At 39.5% G+C, this 24,069-nt stretch overlaps 1 protein-coding gene across 2 annotated transcripts in view; it reads right to left on the bottom strand.

Annotated features, from left to right (window-relative positions):
* MAP3K20 (mitogen-activated protein kinase kinase kinase 20) overlaps positions 1-24,069 on the bottom strand; it is a 93,401-nt gene that overhangs the window by 35,112 nt on the left and 34,220 nt on the right. For both annotated transcript variants that reach the window (XM_086465110.1, XM_086465111.1), the window contains 7 exons: positions 22,298-22,399; positions 21,409-21,474; positions 20,402-20,430; positions 20,156-20,293; positions 14,079-14,165; positions 10,405-10,479; positions 5,157-5,263 (listed from right to left, as the gene is read on the bottom strand). In XM_086465110.1, coding sequence (XP_086321236.1) covers positions 5,157-5,263; positions 10,405-10,479; positions 14,079-14,165; positions 20,156-20,293; positions 20,402-20,430; positions 21,409-21,474; positions 22,298-22,399 — 604 coding nt within the window. The remainder of the gene's footprint in view (positions 1-5,156; positions 5,264-10,404; positions 10,480-14,078; positions 14,166-20,155; positions 20,294-20,401; positions 20,431-21,408; positions 21,475-22,297; positions 22,400-24,069) is intronic.

The raw sequence follows: 24,069 nt of genomic DNA, 5'->3' as shown, positions 1-24,069 counted from the left end.
CAACTGGTATGAGAGGTTGTATATGCATTTAACAAACGGTTTCTGTGACTGTTTGGGAGACTGTGCACTGCCTGCCACCTGTGTCCTGACTATTACTTCGACTGTTTCCTATTCACGTTGTGGGAACAATCACAGCATTTCATTTTCCCCCTAGAGAGAGCAAGCTTCTAAGGAAGACAGAGATCCTAAAGAGGTCTCTGAAGATAGCTATTGGGACTGTGCAATGTCAATCTTCTGCTCAAACTTTCACAACATTTTCCCTTCGTAAACACACTGCAAACAAAACCTGCTCCTTCTGATGTTTTCAAAACGAAAATAAAAGGACTAACAGAGTTAGTTGTCATTTTTATCCGGGGAAAAAAGAAGACAAAAGAAAAGAGAGAATTATTTCTTCCTGTAAATCTCCTGTCCTAGCATGTTATGATTAAGCTCTTCTCCAGTATCAATCTAAAGGAGTTTAGGCTCTCAATGTGGGGAAATGCATACCCAAATAACCTGTTTAAGGAAATGAAATAATTTAAATATTCCAAATCTTATAATTTGGTTCTTTTAATAAGATATCTCTGTCAGACAGTAATGCTTACAAAGTACAGTGAAAGGATTAAGAGCTGGAATAACTAGCAAACTCTACTGCAAACTCTACCACCATGCTTAATTCTACTGCAAAAATCAGCCACCTGGGGCAAGGGCATTTATCACACTTAAATCCTGCTGAGTGAGCTGTTCTATGTGGTGGTCAGAACAAACGTCCCTCACAATTATTATGCTTCAGATTTCAAGCAAAATTTTCTCTTGTATTTAGGCATGCAAAGGTCAAGGCTGATCTCTGTACTGGGCAGAAAGTGCTCACACATCCTAATAAAGAGACAAAAAAGGAATGAAACTAAAAAGCATTGGACAGAAGGTCAAAAAGTGACTCCTCTCCAAACATTAATTTCCCTATCATAAACCCTTTCTGTCAGGTGCAACATATACTATGCAATCTACTGTACGAACTACAGAGCAATTTGAGGATTGTTGCAAACGCTGCTTTTCCTAGTTTGTCTCTCAACATCACCGCTACTTATACGCAATTCTGTAATTTTTTAAATACGTAAATTAAGTTCTCTTTTAAATAACATTCTGCACTAGGAAAGTCCTGGTAACAATAGCTTTCTATATGTCAAAAGTCTATTTCATGCTGTAATTACCTCTCTTCATTAGACAGAAACTTCTCTTATAATAAAAGGTCAGTCTGCGAAAACAGTTGCATTCTGAAAAATAATGCCACTGTATAATAAAACTGTGTAATTAAAGAGAAAGCTACCGTACATTGCCCAGTTAATGAGTCTTACTTCATAAATGAAGCAGCTTGAAACATTATACATGGTAGGGCATGTGAATTTGTTTGCTGCTGTAGTTCTGCAGTCTGAGCTTACCGGCTTTTCTAGAACACTCTCATTCTGTGACACTGAAAAACATATACTGTATTATTAGAAACTACAGTGATAAACAGTCACAGATTAAAAACAATGACTGGCATTTGTTTGTATGTCTTGAACTGCTACTGATACACTAATATAAGTATTGCTAATAGACTGCTTTAATCATTAAAACAGCTGCTCACGGGGAGAGGATAGAAGGAGAAATGTAGTTGGTATATATGACTAAATGTGGACAAATGTGATCTCTCACTGAATTGGAACATCATTACTTCAGTAGTAATTTTTTCCTACTGTAATAAAAATGACTTGAGAAAGAGCTCCGAAAAGATCACAGAATATGAACTTAAACATAAGGCAGACCTGTGCAACTTGGTCGTTAAGACAGTGCCCCTATTAAATTAAACAATAAATATGTGAAGGGTAGAACAGTTCGGAAATAAGATACTGAATTATTTTAAGGAAATCACAGAACAGGCAGATTAAAATGTATTATTAACATAAACACCAAAACCAGTAAATGTTGCAAATAAGATCACATTAAAGATAGGTCATTTATCTTATCGCCTCAGTCAGTCACATATAGACTCAGCCCACACTCACTTTTCACGCCAGCCAGTCAGAGACGTTGAGGACTCTGGTTACTGGCTGTTACAGATGCATTCTTTTGCATGACTCTATACAAAAAGAACCTCACTTTGGCTTTTTTTTTAAGAGTGGGAAAAAATGTAATCCACCTTGTCTGAGCTTTGATTTGCTTTGATAAGTGCAGTATCCCTGTGAAAGTGCAGTATCTGGATCACTAATTTGGAGGTCCTTCAAAAGAACAAGTGTAACCTTTGCTTTTCCCAAGCCCACCCTTCTCCAGGGCTCTGATAGCCAAGATTCATTAAAATTCCCTATTTCTTGGTAGCACATCTCATTCTTTCCTTAGTGCTGGCACAACTATCTCTTTGCAAATCACTATGGGATAAAAAAATATATAAAAAAATAAAGCAATGAGTAAAAGCGAAGAATTTTCAATGCAGAAGTTAAAACACACTAAACTTCTGTGCAACTGTTCTCAGTAATGGTCTCAGTCTGCCTTAGTGTATCCCTTGGACCACTTTATCCTTACAAATCTTTCATCTACTTTAACTTGTACATTTTTTGCATACTTTCTGTTAATTTCACTTAACCTTCCTACAGCTTTCGCACCAAAGGAAGACAGCCATTACCAGAATTGAGGTGAATGCACCCCTCTTACCCAGCTTCTGAGCAAGTTCCCACACAACTTGTGCTCCTTTCGCACTTCATGTTTTCATTTCAGCTTAATTCAGAAATCATCTTTGCTTTCAGGCAAATCATGCCCCATCATGAATCTGTATTTTTTCTCTCATATTTCCTTGTCTCCAAGTTATTTATTCTTCCCAAAAAATTGCCAAATTTACCTTTAACACGAGTCTCCATGGAAAGTTTTTCCATGACTTGACAGTGCCAAAGAACTTTTTGTTTCTACATGGCTTTTTGTTATCACCTTGTTAGCCATTCCTCATCTGAGCAATTTAGGTGCATTAAAGTAAAATTTGCAAGAAATACTTGGCCTGAGTCACACTCCAAGAAATGAATCCATTTAGTAAAAGAACAGAAACTTAATGTTACCAAATGTCAACTAGCACAGCTTTTATTCTGCTCTATTGGCAAGATTTAAGTAGTTCCTTGTTTTTCCTAAAGGAATTTGAATACTTGCTCATCTTTTAAATAAATATTTTTAGTATATAGAAAAGGTATAAGAAACCCCTCACTGAGGGGGATATTTTTCTTCCAACCCTCCTTCTATCCCGTCTGCTACCAAAACCACAATATGATGTCCAGGGTCTGCATAAATAATGGTGTCCCAGAAACACGGTTTTGTACTTTATGTGTCCCAAGCCTCAGAATACGGATTTGGGGGCCGAGAGAGCATACCGACATATTGTAAAAGCAACGTCACGGATAAAACCACTGACAAAACCTGACAGCCGGGTAATGGCAACAGGGACCACTGAACAGAGCGTAGCGGGCCCCTCCGGGGGGGGGGGAGGTGGGGAGTCCCGCAGCGCCGTCCGCAGGGGAGCGAGGCGGCGGGGCAGAGCGTGGGCCGGGCCCCGGGCCCCGGGCCCCGGGCTCGTCCCCGTGGCGGCGGCGGGGAGGCGCAGGTCGGCGCTGCCGCCAGGAGGTGGCGCGCCGGGGCCGCCGGTGCCCGAGGCCGCGGGGCTGCTGCCGGCGCGCTGCTGAGTCAGGGCGGGAGCGGGAGCGGCCCCGGCCCCGGCCCCGGCCCGGGCTATTTATACTCCCACATGTGACCGCGGGAGCGGCCCACCGCCAGCTCACTTTTTCCACTCGCCCGGTGAAAACCGTACGCCTTGCTTTTCCCTGGAAGTCTGCGGAGGAAGTGTGGGATGCTGGCTTTGATACGAGCCCCGTTTCCACGGGCTCTTCCCCAGCCTCTGCCCACCCCTGCTCCAGGTTTCTGTGATTCCTGCGCTGACTGCAGGCCGGGAATCTCTCAATATTTCTGCTCCCAGCTTACCTGGAGCAGGGCCAACCTTCTTAATATAGACCGAGGCACGATCGTCTGGTAAAAATCTTCTGCCTATGCAGATCTGTTTTCAATTTTCTTTCCCAAACAGAAGGATGTACTATGTGACAGCAAGCTTTCTAAGTGACAAATAAGCTTCAGGGACAGGTTTTTGAAGTTTTGGCATGTATAGAAAATAGGCTGAAACTTTTACTGTATAGGCTGAAGCTTCTACCCCATTTATAAACACGAACAGAATTACAGTCAGCAATAAGTAAAATCATATGCTCAAGCAATCCTAGTGCACTATGCAAAAATAGGGCTGGCCTGGGCATATGCTGAGTGCATGGACACAAAGCAGAGAATGCACAAATAATAGCAGAATCATAAAATCGTTTAGGTTGGAAAAGACTTTTAAGACCATTGAGTCCAACTGCAAACGTAGCACTGCCAAGTGCACCATCAAACCATGTCCCTAAGTGCCACATCTACATGTCTTTTAAATACCTGCAGGGACAGTGACTCCACCACTTCCCTAAGCAGCCTGTTCCAAGGCTTGACAACCCTTTCAGTGAAGAAGTTTTTCCTAATGTCCAATCTAAACCTCCCCTGGTGCAATCTGAGGCCATTTCATCTTGTCCTATTGCTTGTTACCTCGGAGAAGAGACCGACCCTGACCTCACTACAACCTTCTTTCAGGTAGTTGTAAAGAGCGATAAAAGGTCTGGAAAATGGCAGAACACATACAAGTGAAGACAAACCAAGGCTTGATTTGAAATTTTTTTTTTTATGCCCTTTATCTTTTTTTTTTTTTTTTAAATAAATATATGTCTATACACTTTCTATGAAAACTGCATCAAACATACGTGTACTTCAGTTGTTTTGCCCTCACATTGTTGACTGAAAATGTGTAACTGATTTTAAGATGTGAATAACAAAACCATAAATATCATGATACCTAAACCACTATAATAATAAATACAGGGTACAGCTAAGTGTATTGGCTCCTAATACAAGTTTCACAACATTCTGGGCACTCTTGAAAAACAAGGTAAATTATGTTCTAAAAATACCTCAAGCACTGATATCTTCTACCAATACATCATAGGAGTCTGATGTCTTTCTGAAAAGCATATGGACTCACGCCATTTCAAAGGAAAACCACATCATTTCATCTTGGGAGGAAGGAAACTTACCTCCACTCCGCCTTGTTATGCAGGAATGAGTTACACTGGTCTGGAAGGTTGCTGTCATTTGACATAGATTCCAGGATTGAAATGATCTGCTTGAAAGACGGCCTTTTCTGAAGATTAAAAAAAAAAAACAAAACAAAATGCAGCATTTGCATTCATATACGACTACTACTGTGTAAAATTATTTGCAGGAATTTTTCAATTGAAAGACTGCAAGCAACAGAAATCAGGATACTGCTTTCCAAACACTGCATCCTACAAGAGGACTGTAAATTTGTAAATGGGTTTTCTTTGTTCTTCCCATTGAAGAAAAGGTCAGTTTGGGATGAATCACATAAGCTCATAGAACTCAAGTCTTAGGTTAGTCTCCCACACCTACCAGTAAGACCTTTTGGTATTCAGTAACAGCATTAAACCTGAGTAGCATCAACAAACATCAACATTCTTAATTCTAAAGACTAAAGATTTCCTCAAGCTAAGAAGGAAAATACTGCTAAAGAGAGAAGGCTGGACCCATTAGTAACCGGGTCATTAGACAGATGGCCTTTTACAGGCAGTAACCCAAAATATTTAATGTTTGAACAAGCTATTTAGCTGCCCATCAAAAGTGGGTTTCTGGCTGCAGTTCTCCTCTTGCAAAGAAGGACAGACTTTCCAGAGAAACCTCCCACTTAGCTGCCTCAGGAGCAGCCAGGGAAGAAGTGAAGACTGAGGCTGGATGAGGATGTCTCTCCTGGCAGCTGAGCTCATGTCAGTGGTGTCTGTGCTCTTCTGTCCTGGGCTCATTTACTGAACTTTCTGTTGCAGGGCTCTCCATCCAGCACCCATTGTGCTCAACAGCCACAGAGAGCAGTTAAAACTTCTCTGTATTTTCTACTTTCCCCTCAGTCCCAAAAGGAAGCTGTGAAGTACGATAATAACTGAAAAAGCAACAGTTAAATGTGTTTCTTGAAAGAGCTCTGACTCTGTTAGTCTGTTTGACAGACCCCAGACAAGGTTGAGACAAAAGGCTGAAACAAAATGTAGATACATAATAAGGGGATGATGCACATTCTCTCTCTATCACGCCTGTAATTATACCATTTCTGCTAAAATTACAGATGCCGCAATTAAAACGTGCATTTTAATTTGAGAGCACAAAAACAATTAGGAACAATGCTGAGGTGTCTCTCCCAGGAAGATCCAAGTGATTTCCACATTATAAAAGAAAGACAATTTCTTTATTTTAAATGTCAAACAGCATGAAAAAGTGTCAAATGTGTAACAAAAAAAAAGACAAGCTCTCTTATACTGTAATGCTGCACTATTCAGCTGTAACAGGAGGCTTTGTCTGTCATTTTTTGGTCCATCTCCATGTTTTCAGGCAATGGGCAGTTGGATGAGCCACACAGAGTTTCTATGTAACAGACGGTGCTTGCCCCAGCCACCATAGGCTTATGCAATTTGGCCCCCAGCCCAGCGTCCACGAAGTGGCAACCTGGGCATGCCAAGCAGCATGGCAGCAGGAGCCTATGCAGCAGCACATTGCTTGCACTTGTTGATCTAGTCCCACTGTGGAAACCCAAACCTTGCATTTATGGGGGGGCTGGGGGAGGCAGCAGTCCTCCCCCTACATGCATGATGCTGCTGGACCTGCCATGGCTGAGCAGACCCTCTGAACACATCCTGGAAGAGCGCAAACCTCCCCAGTCAGGGAACGTGCCGCACCGGGGGTCCAGAGCACAAAATTCATCCCTAGCACCAAGCAGGACGGACAACTCTGGTGCAGTTTGGGGGCAGAGGAACTTTCCAACAGCCCTCACATCCTTCCTGTTGCTACAGCTGCATCTCTTGTAATCACCCCAGTGAGTATGAACTGTTGAGGCAATTCAAATGGCGAGGAAGCTGCCAGACAGATCGATTGGCTCCCCACCAATACACTGGGATACTGCTACTGCTACATACTGTCCAATGGACTGGCAGATGCATAGTGTGCCTCTACTAAAATTCTATTTTCAGGAAGAGATGAAGGGCAAACATCCCCATGCTGCACTAATTACAATATTACATGGCTTATTTAGGATTCTTTTACAAAACACTTCCATGAGTTTTGCTTGCTTCTTCTTTCTCAGCAGTATACTGGGAAGTACGGGACAGGACTGATGCTAAGTGAGCACAGTCAACACTACTATCAGGCCTGCCTGGAGTAACTGGTGTGGAGATAATGACAGAGAACAGGGCTTTTACAACGGGCTGGCAAAAGCACCAACTGATTTGGGAGAAGCAGCAACACACTTTGGGACCTACACTGCAGGCAAAGGAGCTGTTGAGTTGCGCAGCTAAAGCTGGAACAAATGCAGTCACACAGTACTGACAAAGCTTGTGCACCTCTGGCTGTGCAATTTCAGTAACAGCCACCAGCTACCCTGCCAGCTTTGTAGCTGCCAGATTTACAGATACCAGCTTCCCCTGGAGGCGAAGCTGACAGGAAGACACAAGCCTACACTGACATGTGGGTTTCCTTGGTTTCTTCCCCCTAGGCAAGGACAGTTTCAGATTTAACAAATGCACTCTAAGTGCACACTGATATCTTGGTTAAAACTGGCAAGAAGTGACTGTTGAAACTTGGAGCCCAAGCTCAGATCCTTTTTTTAAAAAAAGTCTTATTTTCAGTGGATGTCTGCTTAGCACTTTTTAGAAAGTCAGGCATCTCAAGTCATTCCTTCTAAGATATTCTTAAAATAACAAGGCATGAGTTGCCTTTGAAAATTGTTTCCCTTTATATCTGTGATGTCTCATACAAAAACCTTTAAAATATATGCCCCTCTAGAAATAATTCAGGCTAACGTTTTCACTGTTTCCTTCTACTCAGTATTTCTTACTAAACAGGTCTGCATAAAACCAGGATATTTAATCCACATGGCTTTCCTTTCTTGCTGCTTCTCTGTTCCCATATTTCTGATTTCCATGAAAATTACCGACTTAAAATAATTAGTAATTAACATTTTAGTAAAATGCTTTGAATCCACTAGGGACTGTTTGTTTCAACAAGCACAGCTTAAATTCTCTAAAGACTGCCATTACAAATATCATGTGGAGCAATGCACTACAGACATTTTTCTCCATGTATTAAGAAATTCTTAAGAATTCAAAGCTAAGTTAATAACTCTGTCCATCCCCATGAAGAAGTTACGGTGTAAGCAGCCTCTGACACTCCAGCTGCTCTGCAGCAGCTCTCCAAGTGTACTCCTTAGCCTCGCAGTAAATGCACACTCCTCTTTCTTAGGGGTAAGCCACCTAAAGATACCTCATGCTTTCTGCAGGCTAGAAGTATGCACGTTAGCAATTGCTTTTGAGCCGCTGACATCCTCAAGCTCACCCCTTCTTGACCTTCAGTAACCTGCTCATGCATCCACCATCTGATTTTCTAAAGCTAATCCTGGTGAAAAGGGAACAATACACAGAGCAGTATTTTAGAGGAATGTGCTCCATCTTTTGGCTCATGCAGGCCACACAGCCTTTTATCAAGGCATTTTGAGAATTGAAGGAGCGATTCTTTCCCAACACGTGACTGAATAAGTCGGTCACGTGCCCAAACTGTGACCAGAGATTACTCCATTTCAGTCATGTGAACAAAGCATGTATAATTGCCTAATAGAAGAGAAGCCGCATGAAAAAAGTAGCAAAGAGCAGACTGTCAGAAAAACTCATCTAACATGAGAATCACTCTTTGCACACATCAGAGATGCCTCTGGGAATAACGTTCCCAGGAACAAGCCCAGGTGAATTACTCGGGCAGACAGAACTCAGCCTGATGGTTGGGTATCCTTCTTTTACAACTTGCAGATCCCTCCCTCTCCTTGAAAAACAGCAACAGCCTTCTGAACACTTACATGTGGCTAAAGCAAGCCAGAGAGTGAGCTGATCTAGTACACCCTGCAATTACAAAAACAAAGCTCCAGTAATTCTTATTCTGTGGCATTTGGTAGCAATGCTGCTGCTTGGGAGTAGTTATTAAAGATATGTAGTTACCACTGGAAAGTGCTCTTCAGTAATTATTGACCTAGAACTTAACAGTCTACTTATAGATTCAAAGACAAAGCATTTTTCTTCCCTCCCTTCTGTGGAGAGGATAAAGAGGGAGATCTTAGGGCAATGGCATTCAAAAGGGGTGTTCATGTGGAAACCACACACTAATGATGCATCTCAGGCTTCTAGATCCATTCTGTAGGAAAGTAACTCCTTGCTTAAAAAAAAAAGCCAAGAAGGGAAATCTCCTTTCTCACATTCTTTTTCTATGGTTACTCTCTGGTGATAACAAGTTCTAGCTTTAGAGCACCTAAATGCTATAATTTGCCTTGGGATTAATCTTAGTCTCTCTGAAGTAGTAGCTAACTTTCTTCTGAGTTTAAAGGAACAAAGATCTTGCTCGTGTCTTGACTTGAGAGCATAATTTCCTTTCCTTACCTATCCTTTCCTCTCCCAAATATCTTCACAGGCAAAGGAAATGGATGTTAATACTTGGTAACAGAGCTAGTATGCCCACAGGCTCTTTCCAGCCAGTTTTATGTACAGTCAATTTAAAGAATCTAACTCCCATATCTACAAAAGCTTTTACTGAGTAAACACTCTCTTTAATTTCCCTTTTAGTTTATTATCACAGGGGCTAAGATTAATATTGACAATGGTTTGGCTCTTTAGCTTGTATTTTTGCTCTTTTTTCAGGGTTAAACAGTATTACTTCTATTATTATATAATTACAGTATAATCATTATAAAGCTCATCATTCAAAGTCTTAAGGAAAAAGATTAGGAAAAGTTTAACGTTAATTTACAATGTGTTGCTGCTGTTCCTACCCGTATTTTATGGATTAACTTATTATTTACATGTTTTCAACACACAGAAGGCATCAAAGTTGGACCCTGAAATAGGTATTTCATACATGATGCTCACATACATCATTAACTATTAACTTCTGAAAGAAAATAGAAAAGAACAATTTTTCACTTGCTCCAAAATGGCTACATTCTTGCCATCTCACCCTATTTACAGGCATTGACTTGAGTAGTCAGGTAAGTTAGTAGCATAATAACTCTTGATTAAAGGGGAAAGAGAGACATTTAGGTATAAATATGTAAACACATTAAAAAAAGATGCCTCAGCTATTTTGTGAAGAAATGTGTCCACTAGCATGCAGCAATGGTGTTAACTGGGACTTGACCCCCAAGGAAACACTAACACACTTAGCAAAGTAGAATCAAACACAAATTACCTTTGAATCAGCATCCCAACATTGGTGCATCAGTTCTGCAAAACTTGTGGGACAACTGCTTGGAATGGTTAATCTCTAAAGGAAAGAGAATGTACCAGTTATTTGAAGCATTCCTCTTTAAGCTTCTACTAACAGATTTCCTATAAAAGCAATGCAATTAAAAGAAGTAAAACACATTTTTTATTCTTTTAAATGCAATATAAAAACTGAGGATTGACATATTAAAAAAAAAAAAATCAAAATTACTAACACTAGCAAGACTTACAAAGTAATTAAGAGATCTATAAAGAAGGACTGGAACAAATGCACAAATTAAGTTGCTTAAGAAAGCTCAGAGACAAGGAAGTGAAAACAAGGCAAACAACTTTTAATATTAAAACATAATAGTTTGTGGAGGTTACTGCACGGTATTCTAAGATGCTTGTCAAGAGAGGCATAACATACAGCCTGCCTTAAATCCTTTCTCCCACACAGATGATCCAGCTGTACAATATTATAATCACTTCTAATAGAACAAATGACTGAAATATAGATTGCATTAAGTGAGTTAAAAAGAGTTAAGTGAAGCTCTACATGACACAAGAGACATTTCATGAGCCTGTGGTCAGAAGGATTAATGAGGACATGCAGATCTGAGAGAGCACTCACAGAGCACAGTGAATTCATAAATATTTCCTGATGACTGAAGACAAGGAGTTGCTGGTTATAGCCAGGACCATTCACTACAAAGAATTAGTCTGAGGCTTATTTGGTTTCCTTTGCTGAGAGTTTTAAACCATTAAAAGATTCCCTCAGTCAGTCTTAGAGGACTTTTAGTTTAAAGACTCTGCCTTCCACACTGTAAAGTCTAAAAGCAAATGCATTCTCATATACACACACCCAGATACCTCTCCAGTTGAGATTAAATGTGCATCCCAACAACATTACACATATAAGGAGATCCCACTGCTCTCGCTAAGGCAGTTACCTGACTTCAGATCTTTCATACTGAATTAAAAAATATGTAGACAAAAAAAACCCAAAACAGTTCCTCCGTGAAAATGGGTCCAAATATAAGCAGAATCAAGCTGGAAAAAGGGGTTCCCTGTCCTCTAAAGGGTTTGAACCAGGTATTACAGTCCTGTTCAGACCAACCTGCCAGGAAGACCCTTTAATCTGTCCTACTCTTGGCATTTCAGAAGCAAAGCAGAGCAAGTGGTGTCAAATTGTACCATTACATATATTACTGCAACGTGACCTGCAAAACCTTACAAGCCACAGCAGCCAAAGTAAGAGTTAACAGATTCTGCTGCGCAAGCATTTGAACACCATGAAAACTGGAAACATGAGATACAGAGCTAGGGCACTGCAGCAGTATGATTATTAAAATAATGTAATACCTTAAGGTGCGAAGCTTTCTGTGCAAGAAGTACACAGAACTTTGTACAATGTATAAATAAATTGTACTGGTGCTTGATCTCTGGTTGAGTCATTAGCCTAAAAATATACCGGCTAGTCTTGCTACAGTATTTGTCTGTAACCCTCACTGTTCCAGGAGGTAGAAAATCAGTTGCAATCACCACTTAAATGGGTCTCACTTGTGCAGAATTTTATCGGTCATGTATTATAGAGGTAGCAGGTTCCAAAAGTGTCACGTGATAATAAAGATGACGTTTCTCAGTGGTAATTTATTATAAGATCATGCCTAGCATAATCTGAACTCTCATGTTTTTCTTTTCTGGATTAAGAGCATACGTAATTTTATAGAAACTCTACCAGAATAAAAATAACACTGTGAAATTACGCAAAGTTGAAAAACACCCACACAGAATCATTAAAACCCACGTCATTTGTTGGGCTCAGGCTTTGCAGAGGGGAAATTTTCACCCTACGCAATTATGCTTTGGCCTCAGTCCCATGCTGATTTTAACAAGAGACTCGCATTGCAAAAAATGAGGGACTGGCTCAACAGCGATTCAACTTTGTCATGAACCAGAATCATGCAACCCCATTGATGTCAACAGATTGAACTGAGAGCAGAACCTGACCCTCACACTTGCTTTGGGACTATGAAGAAAAGTAGCACGACCCGACTTTTACAAGGCTTATGCTGGGCACGTTCCCTAAGTCACGGCCAGAAAAAATAAAAACTATGTAACCAAGTGTTAATGCCCTCTAAGCTCGCTAGCACCCTTCCAAAGAAGATGGTAGCAACAGGTTAGTGGTACCTGGCAGACACACAGCTGGCTCTGAAAATGTCACCCCTTAGGTTTCTTCAGCCATGAGTAAAACAGTTGTCATGTCTACATTTTGTTCATACTGTATTTTACACAGTTCCTTGCTCTGGAAAACTATAGAGAAATGTGTATTGTACCCTCTGACATCTTTTGGTCTACAACTACATCTCTTTACAACATTCCCAATGCCACTCCCTACCCCTTACATAAAACTACACATGGTAGGCAAAGGAAAGAAATACTGAAGGCTTAACGGTTCCTCCTTCAAACCAATGTATGAGGCTTTTCCTAAACTAGGAGAGTCTCATTGTGCCTCCTGCTCTGACAAACACTGTAGAAGACCACAGTCTTAATCTTCACACTATTAGTGTAGCATTTCCAACTAATCGGTGTATCACAGTGTGACTCACTGGAATTAATCCAGTCCTCAAACAAGAAGAAAAAAAAAGAGAGGGGAAAAAAACCCACCAACAAAAAATACTAAACTAAGAGGAGGAAACCTAACCCTCTGTTTAACTCTGAAGCATTTTGAGAAACAGTTTATGTAGAATAATAGGAATCTGTATTGTACAGCCACTGCCTCGCCATTGTAATGTTTCCCAAGCTTCCGCTGTGTCTAGATAGAGGAGGTTTCATCTTTGTGGAGGATTTCCATGCTTGTCTGTGTGTGGTACAGTCACAACTTTAAATGTTTTTTAAATGTAGTTACTGTCTTTGATATCAAGGGACTATGTGTTCAAATATATGCTCACATGTCCAACTAACTGAAAGCCTCAATTTGTGAGAAGAAGAAAAGCGAGGCTGGGGACACTGTACAAACGGTGTTTACACCACTGAAGTGCTTTTGAAATGGAAAGACTCTGCATGAGGAGGCTTGCAGCTATGCCACAGCCTTGCCGATACCAGTGAGGAGCTCATCTTCAATGTAGTGTTGAACGTAGGTGGCAAAACTGTAATTTCTCTCTTTTTTTAAAACTATTTTTTCTTCTTTTATTTTTGAAATTTTCATCTAAGCGGCAGTTTCTTGTACTATAGTGACTCCTGCTGGGAGAGTTAAGTTGAAGTAGCTGAAGGTCTCTTACAGATATATCAACTCCCGGCCAGTAAAAAGATGTCCTAAACGCAGGAGATGGAGTTAAACTGTTCCCCTACCTTGGACGCAATGGCTTCTTTCATCACTAAGAACAAACCCCTAGGTTTTACAATTGAGACTGAGAAACTAGTACAGTACTTGTACAATTTTTGATCTACAGCATCACGACGTGAAGCTGCAACAATTAGATGTAAAGGGTCCATTCATGAGGAATAACATCACTTTGACCCTTTGTGTTAGCTCCTACTGCTAATCTTTCCATACGCGTGAACTTACTTTCAATTTGAAGAAGATGAAAAAGTCTTTTGCAAAACCCCAATACTGTTTTCTGATCTATGTACCTGAATGTAGAAACGTAGTCTTACCTCGTTTTTTTCCACTACAAGCCAAGCTACTTGTAATCCTTCCAAGCCTTTAAAGGGGACCTCCCTTGTTAGCATCTCCCAGAGAACCTGGAACAGAAAAAAAGAAAAGAATTTTTATTTCTGTACTTTGTATTTTAAATACATTATTAAACCTTGATACAGCTCTATTCTGTATCCAATTATCAGACAACCAGTTTCCATTTGCAGGAACTTGGACCAGTGTTTGTGTGCAAGATCCTCTCACTAAATTAATTTGAATGTTTCTGGGTTTTTCTCTACAGAAAAGCCCAGATGAAAAACTGGGTTGTGTGGGGTCTAAAGCCTGCAATTTTATGAGAGCCACGGAAAATGCTTTTTACTTTCTTTGTACACTATAAAGTTCACATTTGGCAGTTGAGACCTGGGAAGACAATGAACTCCTCCTCTCCTTCTCAGCCCCAACTAGACACTTCTTTGCTTTGTAGTCATTTTGCATTTAAAAATATTTCTATGATTGCAACTAGTGCTTCTCAGTAGTCAGAATATGATCCAAAAGGCATTTTGCTCCTATGATATGCCTATGAAAATACTAAATATAATTTTGCAAGCAAGACTGTAATTGTTTATCTCCAAGTATGTGATTATATTAAACTAAACAATATACAGCATATAGAAAATTACCCTGTTCTCCTCAATATCTTATAGATCCACTGTCCTAAGATATAGAAAGATCTCCTAATTTCGCATGCTTTTAGCATTTTGGTAGCACGGTACCCAAGAATTTAAGCTACTCTGTAGAAAAAGAGTTTGGCATCACCAAAAAGGCTTCTAGTCAATGAATCCAACTTGCTTTTCTGCCATTGGGACTACATACTGGAGTTCAACCAAATTAACAGGCACTTCGTACCTTCACTTGTGTATGTCTTTATTTTTTTTTTTTCTCCTTTTTTTTTTTTTTTCTTAAATCAGAACCTTCATATACATCTCTTGTTACAAAGATCTACATACAAAGTTTTTCTTCTGCTCATATACCTAGCACACCAACAAAAAAAGGCATCATTTGTGTAGGATCTGACCAAACACATTAAGATCCTTATGCAAGTCTCTATATCCTCACTATTTGGGTTAGTACCCAGGCTTATTCCAGCTACCTCATTTTGAATGGATTCTGGCCAGCTATGAAGGCAATTAGAAAGAAAATGTGAGAATATTGGCAGATGCTGCTCAAGCAGAAAAAATGCATTTAAGCAGAGTTGGGCCTTTAATCAAGTGAACAAGGTACTCCATCAATAAACCTATTTGAATAATTCTGCTTGAGTCAGAAGACTGATTAGTGAAGGTATGGGTATCTTGGAAAAGTAAGTAAAAGGACAGTTTTCCTGAGAATAAGAAATATATGGGGAAAGCTCTTTGCCTTAATTCATTCCTTTTAGGAGAAAAAAAAGGCACCTCAATTTGTAATTCCAATTATCATTTCTCTACTTGTAGGGAAGGAAATTTAACTGTGAGAGAAGGAAATAATTTAGCAGTCCCATATACTTCAGACAAAAAAAAAGCAGTGTACAAATCAGCCAGCTTAAAACAAAAGCCCCTCGACCAAATCAAACATGCAGCTGAGCAGCCTTACAGAACCACCTCGTCTATATGATTATACCAGGAAACCACAGAAAAGAAATTCTAGTTAGCACATCAGGTAAAAGCAGTATCCAAATACATCGTCCAAGTAAAGAACACAATGCAATACATGTCAAATGTCTCCAAAAGCCTTGATCAGGAAAACTCTACTGTCAGAAGGCTGTAAATTGTAAGAGTTGTCTCATTTCATTCATGCACATAAGTTTGTGCAGAACATTTTCCACTGAATTCCTTTATCGTGACACCTTTAGCGTTTATTTCCACTGCCTGTACAGATCACTGCCTTCCTAAACCAACAGTGCTAGCTTAGAACACTTGACTGCACATAGTTCAAGAGAAAAACCAGCAAATCTGACACAATGTCTTATTTTATACTAATTGTTGAAGAAAGTAAAAGATACAAAAGTGGCATGTCAGAAATCCTTGTATTTATTTACACAGGTTTAGAAAACGTTCTAACAACAACGAACATTTCATGTTCAGGCCCATGGCGTAGACAAAGCCTTTCCTTCTAATGGTGACATGCCTCTATCTTCAGGTTTATAGGAGCTTCAACCCCATCTCATGAACTAGCTACCCTGAATCATCAGCTAAGGTGAATGATTGCATTATCAGTCTTTTAAAAAGCAGCAAATGGGTATCTTCTGCATTCCCATTTGTCTCTTCCTGTCCTCAGAGTCATTCAGCAGCAGAAAAAGCACCTCCACCTGACCTACCCTGGCTTCTTTACTGCAAGACACACTTTGCTCATTTTAGAACTGGCTCTCCAGCTCAGCTCATATGGAAATCAATCTACCTTCTACTTCTGGTGTAATTTAATTAAGACTGACATGGTTCACTTCCCTTCCTATCTTTGATGGTGAGGATCACCTGCTTTCCTGGTCACATCACATCTCTGTGATGACGGACAGCAGGCGCTCACAGAGAAACAGTCAAGGTAGACACAATGATGGGAAACAAAGCAAGATCATTTAATGTAGTGGTTTGTAATCTGTGGCCTCTGAAGATGACGGGCTTTTCTTTGCATACAGAGAAACAGAAAGGAGAGACAAATGTATGAATGTTCATCCCATACATGAAGCTGAGAATAAGAATTACACGGTCTTCAGAAAAAGCTCACACACTTACTTCTGCCAGCTCAGCTATGTATTTCAATTCTTACCCTTTCAACTATGTGAAAACAACCAAAAGGGGTAAAAAAAACCCAAACCAAAACAAAAAAAACCCACACCCCCACCCCAGTGCAAAGCCAACAAAGATGGAAAGTGCCATATAGGTTAGGGAACATCCAAATGAGTAATTTGAAAAAAAGCAAACACTGAAAAAAAAAAAAAGAAATGTTTTCTCTTGGTAGGAAAGTGTCCACAGATGAGGGTCAGGAGCCACAATTAGCAGAAGTACAGCATGAGCAGAAGGTTGCATTCTTAGAGGTAGGGTCCTTAGGTCAGTCTTCTCTGCATTGATCCAAGTGGAAGTTAAAGATCTCATAATTCTTTCCAAAAAGAGTAAGGGATAACCCCTGAAGCTGGCTAACATTCCCTCTATAAATAACGTATGTCATCATAGCTAAAGCAATGTATGAACTATTGCTAGGAGCCTAACAGCTGCTACATTTAATGGCAGTCTCCATGCTACCAATAGCCAATTAATGGTTTTGTTCTTGTAAGTGTTAAAATAATTCAGCTACATCGCATAAGTTTCCTATGATCAAACACATTTATACTGATACACAAACACACACTGCAGTGCACTACAAACAATTTTGCCAGGATAACATATTCTGAGATGTATCTTCATGATTTCAAAACAGTTTTTAGAGTAAACATTGCAATTTCACATACATTTTCACATCTGGAAGAGAAGCACAGAATCATTTTTGAGCAACACACACATGCAAGTCAATCACTTGGTATCTATTTGGAGTATGGATTTGGAAATGGAGTAGAAAAAGAATCACATCATGGCTGAAGGAAAGTACAACATCTGTCTTTGTGTTGTAATAAATCTCCTGGAACATTTAGCTTTAGCATTCCATGGCAGTATTATAAATTATTTACTATATATCTCAAAAAGAATACATGGACCTGTTTAACCATCCATGAAGAGCAGGACAAACTAATCTGAATATTAGCTATAAACATGTACACAACTGTTCACAAAAAAGGAAATTTCATTTCAGCTGGGGAGCAACTCAGATGTGTAAGGCTGCAGAAAGACTTTGACACTTCATGGAAATAAAAGCTCTTGCATACCTTAAGCAGAATATTTAAAATCACAGACTGGTTCACAGAAACAAAAGCCATTCAGGAAAAAAAAATAGCAGAAAAGAAATTAAAGAAAACCATGGGGAAGGCGACAAATATTGCAAACAGAATATCTATTCCTAGCATCTTACTAGTTTACATTTGAAAGGATTCTGTTCTTTGTTAACAGGACTTTAACTGAAGAAAAGCAGATTTGTCTCTCTAACACAAAAGCTGCTGGCAAGTGTTACACTTTGAAAAGATTCTTTAAAATTTTGTTTTTATAGATGATAATCATTTGAAGAGACAAAAATACCGTTTCTAAGATTTTTTGTTTTCAGTCTCCTAGCTAATTCTCTCATAGTCTAACACTTATTATAGGGAGATTCCAACTTTCAGTGTTATATTCGGACATATTTCTTGCCGGTATAACCCCATTATGTCAGTAATTTCATCAACAGAGAACTTGGGCCACTGCCATTCTTCGTTTTTACCTCCGTATCTCCTCTGAAAATGATGGTGTTCCAAGACTGGAGTTATAAAAAGATGAATTCATTCCTAAGTGCTTATGAATTCATAAGCTTCTACCCAAAGTAAAACACATTAGCTCAAAAACAATATATTAAAAAAAGAGAGTCAAATATTATTACGCATACTAAAGTAGCACTATACACTCATAACCACATTAAAATATTCTAAAGTAACACTGAACTGTTTTCATACAGAGGGTAATTGAGTTTTACCTCCAAGCACAGAACTGTCAAAGAAGCTTTACTTTTTGGACAAGAAAAAATAAACTATGTGCAACATACTGTTCCCAAGGCTCTGGTAATACTTGACATGATAAGATATTAAGCAGTTTCTTACCTTCTCCCACTTCTAAAATGTTACTTAAAGTCAATTCACATCAAGATGACTATGTGAGCAGTTTGAGCTATAAGACCATGTTCAGAATTTCTTCTCTAACAACTTTGCTTTGCTTTGAAACTGGAATGTTTCCCTTTGGTGGATAATATGTGATTGCTTCCAGTAATAGTTTACATTAACATTTGTTGGCTTATGTTCTCTTACTGTTTGTGACCTAATTCAGTTAAGCAAGCAAGGATTTTCAATCTGCCAATATAGGCTTTTCTCCCTCCTTGCACCTTCAACTTTTCATTTGTAAGTGACACCACATCATTTCTCATATTTTTTTCACTATAAACAACTGTTGGCAAAAAGTTTTAAGTCCTCTTCCATTGGGACATCAGCTTAGCTATGTATAGCCAGAGGTGCTAGCTTAAAACCATAGTGCCCCCCTCACATCTATCTCCTGCCATCCCTCAAAGAGAAAGAGGCAATACTTGACAGATACTGAAAGAATATCTCATTCTGTCACCCACCACTGAATCTAAAATCAAAAATGGTTAATACACAGATATGCATGGAAACTACAACCCCACCTCCTTTCCTTTTCCCCCCAAAGTATTCATTACAGTTCTCTGTCAGAGAAAGCCTATGGGGCTAGGCAGGCAGTTGGTCTGACCAGCAGGGCTATTTCCAGCCTGTTTCGTATTGCAGAGCAAAACCAAACTAGAGTTTAACTGTGGACAGAGTGAAATAATTTGCATTCCCGTACCTGCAAATCTGACACACTGATAAACTATAACTGATTGTTCCCCCTTTAGAAAAACTGCAAAGTCATGCCCGACTTCTCTATATTTTTAGCTGGGGCCTCCACAAGAGGTATAGTCTCTATTCTCACAGCTAATGATAGCAGGGTCTTTTAAACAATTAAGCATGGAGAAGTGGCTTACTTTTTAACATAAAATCAGTGACACTCCATTCTACGGAAAGTGGAATCCTAATCAGTTCATCCTGTTACACACCTATTGCAACACAACCTTCTCTTCTGTTCCACTAAAAAACTCAAGCAAGAGATTCATGCCGTAGATTGTTTAGTGGCTCCTGCAAGCCTTCAGACATAGGCTGAACAGTTGTGGTAAATCATGCGCTTCCCACACTGGCATGCTGCTAATCTAATCAGATAAGGAACTTAGTAAACACACAAGACACTGTTCTTCCTATCATTTCCAAGCATGTAATTATAAATTATGGGTCAGTCTTCAAAAAAATGTGGTATTTTTTGTTGCCCTTACTTAGAATTGTTGTTCTTGTATAACACTAATTCTGTCACACTAGAGATCTGCTTCTACACACAGGGAAATGAGAGGCACTCACCACTCCGTACGAGTATGTGTCACATGTTTCAGACACTGGGAGACTCTGGATAACTTCTGGGGCCATCCACGGAAAAGTGCCCACTAATGACATGTGTGTTGTATGAGAGTGGAACCTTGAGGCACCAAAATCACAGATCTGGCAAAAATAAATAAAAAAATAAAGATTAATCAACCTAAATCATTAGGTATCAAAACATTGAGCCAGGCAGCAACATCTCTCTACAAATAATTAAAGTGTTCATACCTTTAACACGCCATCAGCAGCTATAACAACTGAAAATGAAAAAAATATAGGTTACAAGAACAGTACTAAAAATAAACACAACACATTTTCACAGTAAAAGACTTTGCATTTTATCAAGAAAAATGACCCTACAGTGAGCCAGCACCTGAACATGCACACAGGCATAATTGTCCTGGTTTCTCTGAGAAGCTTTAGAGAACATCTGCTGAATACCTGAAAGCCTTTGAACAAATGCAAAACATTTCAGGCCTTACTGAGCTTAAAGATAGCAACACAACTACAGCTAAAATACAGATAAACTCCATTCTCCCCAATGTAGTTAGCTTTAACAAGAAGCTCTCTGAAAGACGCATTAACAAAAGGAGAAAACTTACAACTGAGCTGAGATCTAGACTTTTCTTGACTATTATTTCCCTATGTGCATTATTAAAATGTGTCCCTCCTATCCCACTACTAGTAGTGAAAGTTTCAGTTAAAAGGCAATGTTCAGCAAATTTCATAAATAGTTGTTAACTACTAAGTACAGACTAACCAGCACAGCTCCACACTAAGTGCATATAACTCAAAAGCATGAGTATCTGTCAAACCTCAAAACAGGCCACAGTAAAGATGATTTTTCAGAGAAGAAATAATAGGTCTTATCCAGTCTATTGTGTCTGGTGTCGGCCAGCCTTTCCTGGTTCTCAACCTTTCCAAATAGAAAAAGGAAGTGAAGAGTGTCCAGGCAACGTGTGACAGCTGATAAGATGGGTGCAATCATGGTCAGCAAGACACAGCTTGAAAGAGATCTCCACAGTGCTCTAAATGATGCTAGGGACTGTAATGAAGGCCAGAGAGGCTCAGATTGGGGAGGAAGGAACAAGATCTTCTGTGCCTCAACAAGTGCAGCTGGATGACGGCCAAGGCATTAGTTAGTTCTACATGTTCACAAAGCTCAGGTATAGATTTAAACGCTACATTAACAGGTAACAGTAAATGCAGAGCATTTCAGTGTTTCGCTACTTTACCATTCCTTGATTTCAGATCCCTGTGGATTACTTTGACTGGAGCTTCCATGTGTAAATAGTGCATTCCTAAACAAAACAAGGGGACAATCTAGTTAGGCAGGCTGAGCGTGGCCATCACGCGTCAGCAGTCATGTCTTCTGGTTCCCATTAATTGTACTTATTACAAGCTGGCATACCTGTAGACCGTATCGATATTCTGCAGGAGCAGCAAAGCGTCCCATAATCTACTTTTAGTGAAAAACACTAAGCAAAGCTCATATATCTCTCAGAGCATCTATATGGGTATGTCAATGCTTTTTAATGTCGTATTTACTTATTTTCTCTAAGGTGGTGTCTTCACAGGGAAGCCAAGATATGAATTTACTGGTTCGTTCATTAGTTTATAATAGTTTTTGTGTGGTCACAGAGAACACAAAGGATGAAACAGGATGGAACAGCTTGTTCTGTATTATTAGATGAAGAATTTCAGTATGCTTGCTGAGAATAAGCCCTTAGCTTCCTTAAACATCCCAATTCAAAACATATGTAAGGATAATTATGCACTTTACCTCATAATCACTCTACATCAGCAAAATTATCCGCTTGGGACTTAGGGGCAAACTAGAAGTAAAAATGGCTCATAGAAGCGATTTTCACTCCAGAAATTATTTTGTATTCCTAATAACCAAGGAACATATTAAAAAGCACAGTGAATGGAGTTTGCTTTTTTTAATGTTTGTTTGTTTGGGGTTTTTTGTTGTGGTTTGTTTTTGTTTGGTTGGTTGGTTGGTTTTTTTACAATCTGAATAAGGAAGTATAGTAAGGCTTTCCTGACTTCATAGGGAAAGCATCTCCAGCTGTACACTTTGCTGGCTGTGTGAGATAGTAATGCACCATTCGTCTTGCTTACCTTTAGCTATGTCAGTTGCCCAGGTCATGATATGATCCATATCCATCTCTTCACTTTTGTTGCTATTAATGTAATCAAACAGTGAGCCAGCAGAAGCATATTCTGTTAAAAAAACCCAACAAACTCACATGACATTTTAAAACATTGCATCTAAACATTGCATCTAATGGAAACTCCACCAGTTCCAGAAAGCAGTCAACCTCTGGCTTAATGACAAAGAATTTGGTTTCAGTGGCTAGTATTTTTAGTAGTGCAGTAAGAGAGTAATAGTTTGTTCTGATATCCCAACACAGACATAACCTACTGCTAAGAGTTTAAAAAAAAAAAAAAAAAAAAAAGGTAAAATCGTATATAACAACCGGCATTAAAATGAAAAGGCATTAGAAAGGTCTGGCATCGTGAAAGCTCAGGCAAAGCAATTCGAACTCCAGAGTAAAAGGTTCTGGATGCTCCTTGTTCAGGATCAACAGACCTTTTTCTTAACTTCTCTCAACTATACCTACAGAAACCCACAGCAGGATTATAGGGGTACAAACAAGAGGTTTTTTGGCCCATTGGTGTTTGCAAGCGTGGTAGATGGAATCCAGTCCGACTGCCAGAGCTCATGGGGCTGATAGCTAGAATAACAAGCTAGTTACACCTATGCACATTTAGGTGTGAAACTGGAGACAACAGAAACCTCCATAGCGTCACTTGAAATTCCTACCTATTTAAACAGTAAATCTGCCACTCCTGATCAGAAAAGTGGTTAATGGATGAGTTTGGTGATATCAGATCCTTTTTATTGTTTCCAAAGACAGAGGATATTCCCCACTGGTGAGAAGCACTACATAGAAATGATGTCCCATAACAAACAATTTTTTTTTTTTTTTAAAAAAAAAAGGTAAACCCAGATGTTAAATATGTAACGTTCTATTAGGAGGAAAGGGTTTGAAAGTAGAAAAAGAAACTAAAATTTTCTTTTCCTGTTCCCCACGGAGGAAGAGAGTAGCAGATCAAATAATTTGCTCATGATAAAAAAGGATGAAACTGGAGGTCTAACCCAGAGGTAAGCAGGGCAGATTTCCACATGCTGCAGGTCATGTTCAGCAGTCTAAAGGCTTTGGCTCCTCTGCTTGGTATTTATTAAATAAGTTTTATGCTTATATGTGTTCATTCATTTTTCACTGAAAACACAAGGTTCACGAGTTGAAGCAGCCGACACATTTTCTTCTATCTGGTTGCCAAGACAGAGTGGGCACATACTACCCAGTGTAGCCCAAGCAGCACAAAGACCAGGGGGATGCAAGAAGCAACTTCAAGCCTTTCACCTGCCTCTCCCAAGGCTATTCAGTGTGCTTCACAGGCAGAATTTAAAACCTACTTAAAATACTCCCAAAATCTTCATACCTAATGTGGCAAACCAGCTGGCAAACAACTGAAATGCTTAAGTTCAGCCATTTCAAAGTAGCCATAAAATCATTCCCTCTAAGACTACATCAAATATATTCAAATTGTTGTTAATAATAATATTAATCAAGGAATGATGCATAATAGGCTAAACACATAAAAAAATAAAACATTGCTCCTCATCAAGGAAGTCAAAAGCACTGTGAGATTACTGCGTGGGGAAGGAAACTCTGGGACAAGACTGAATCTGCAGCCTAGAACATGGTAGGCCATAGGAGAAGATTCCAGCGCTAAATGAACGGAAAGAGGGAGAAAACAGGAAGTCTCTTGAAAGTAAACACTGAAGTGGCAAGTTGGTTTTGGATCATCACTGCAGGACCTCC

Source organism: Leptosomus discolor, chromosome 5 (assembly GCF_034619465.1).
Source record: "Leptosomus discolor isolate bLepDis1 chromosome 5, bLepDis1.hap2, whole genome shotgun sequence".
In the NCBI taxonomy this organism is placed as follows: domain Eukaryota; kingdom Metazoa; phylum Chordata; class Aves; order Leptosomiformes; family Leptosomidae; genus Leptosomus; species Leptosomus discolor.
Note: the sequence above shows the minus strand (reverse complement) of the source record. Positions and strands in the feature narration are given on the sequence as shown.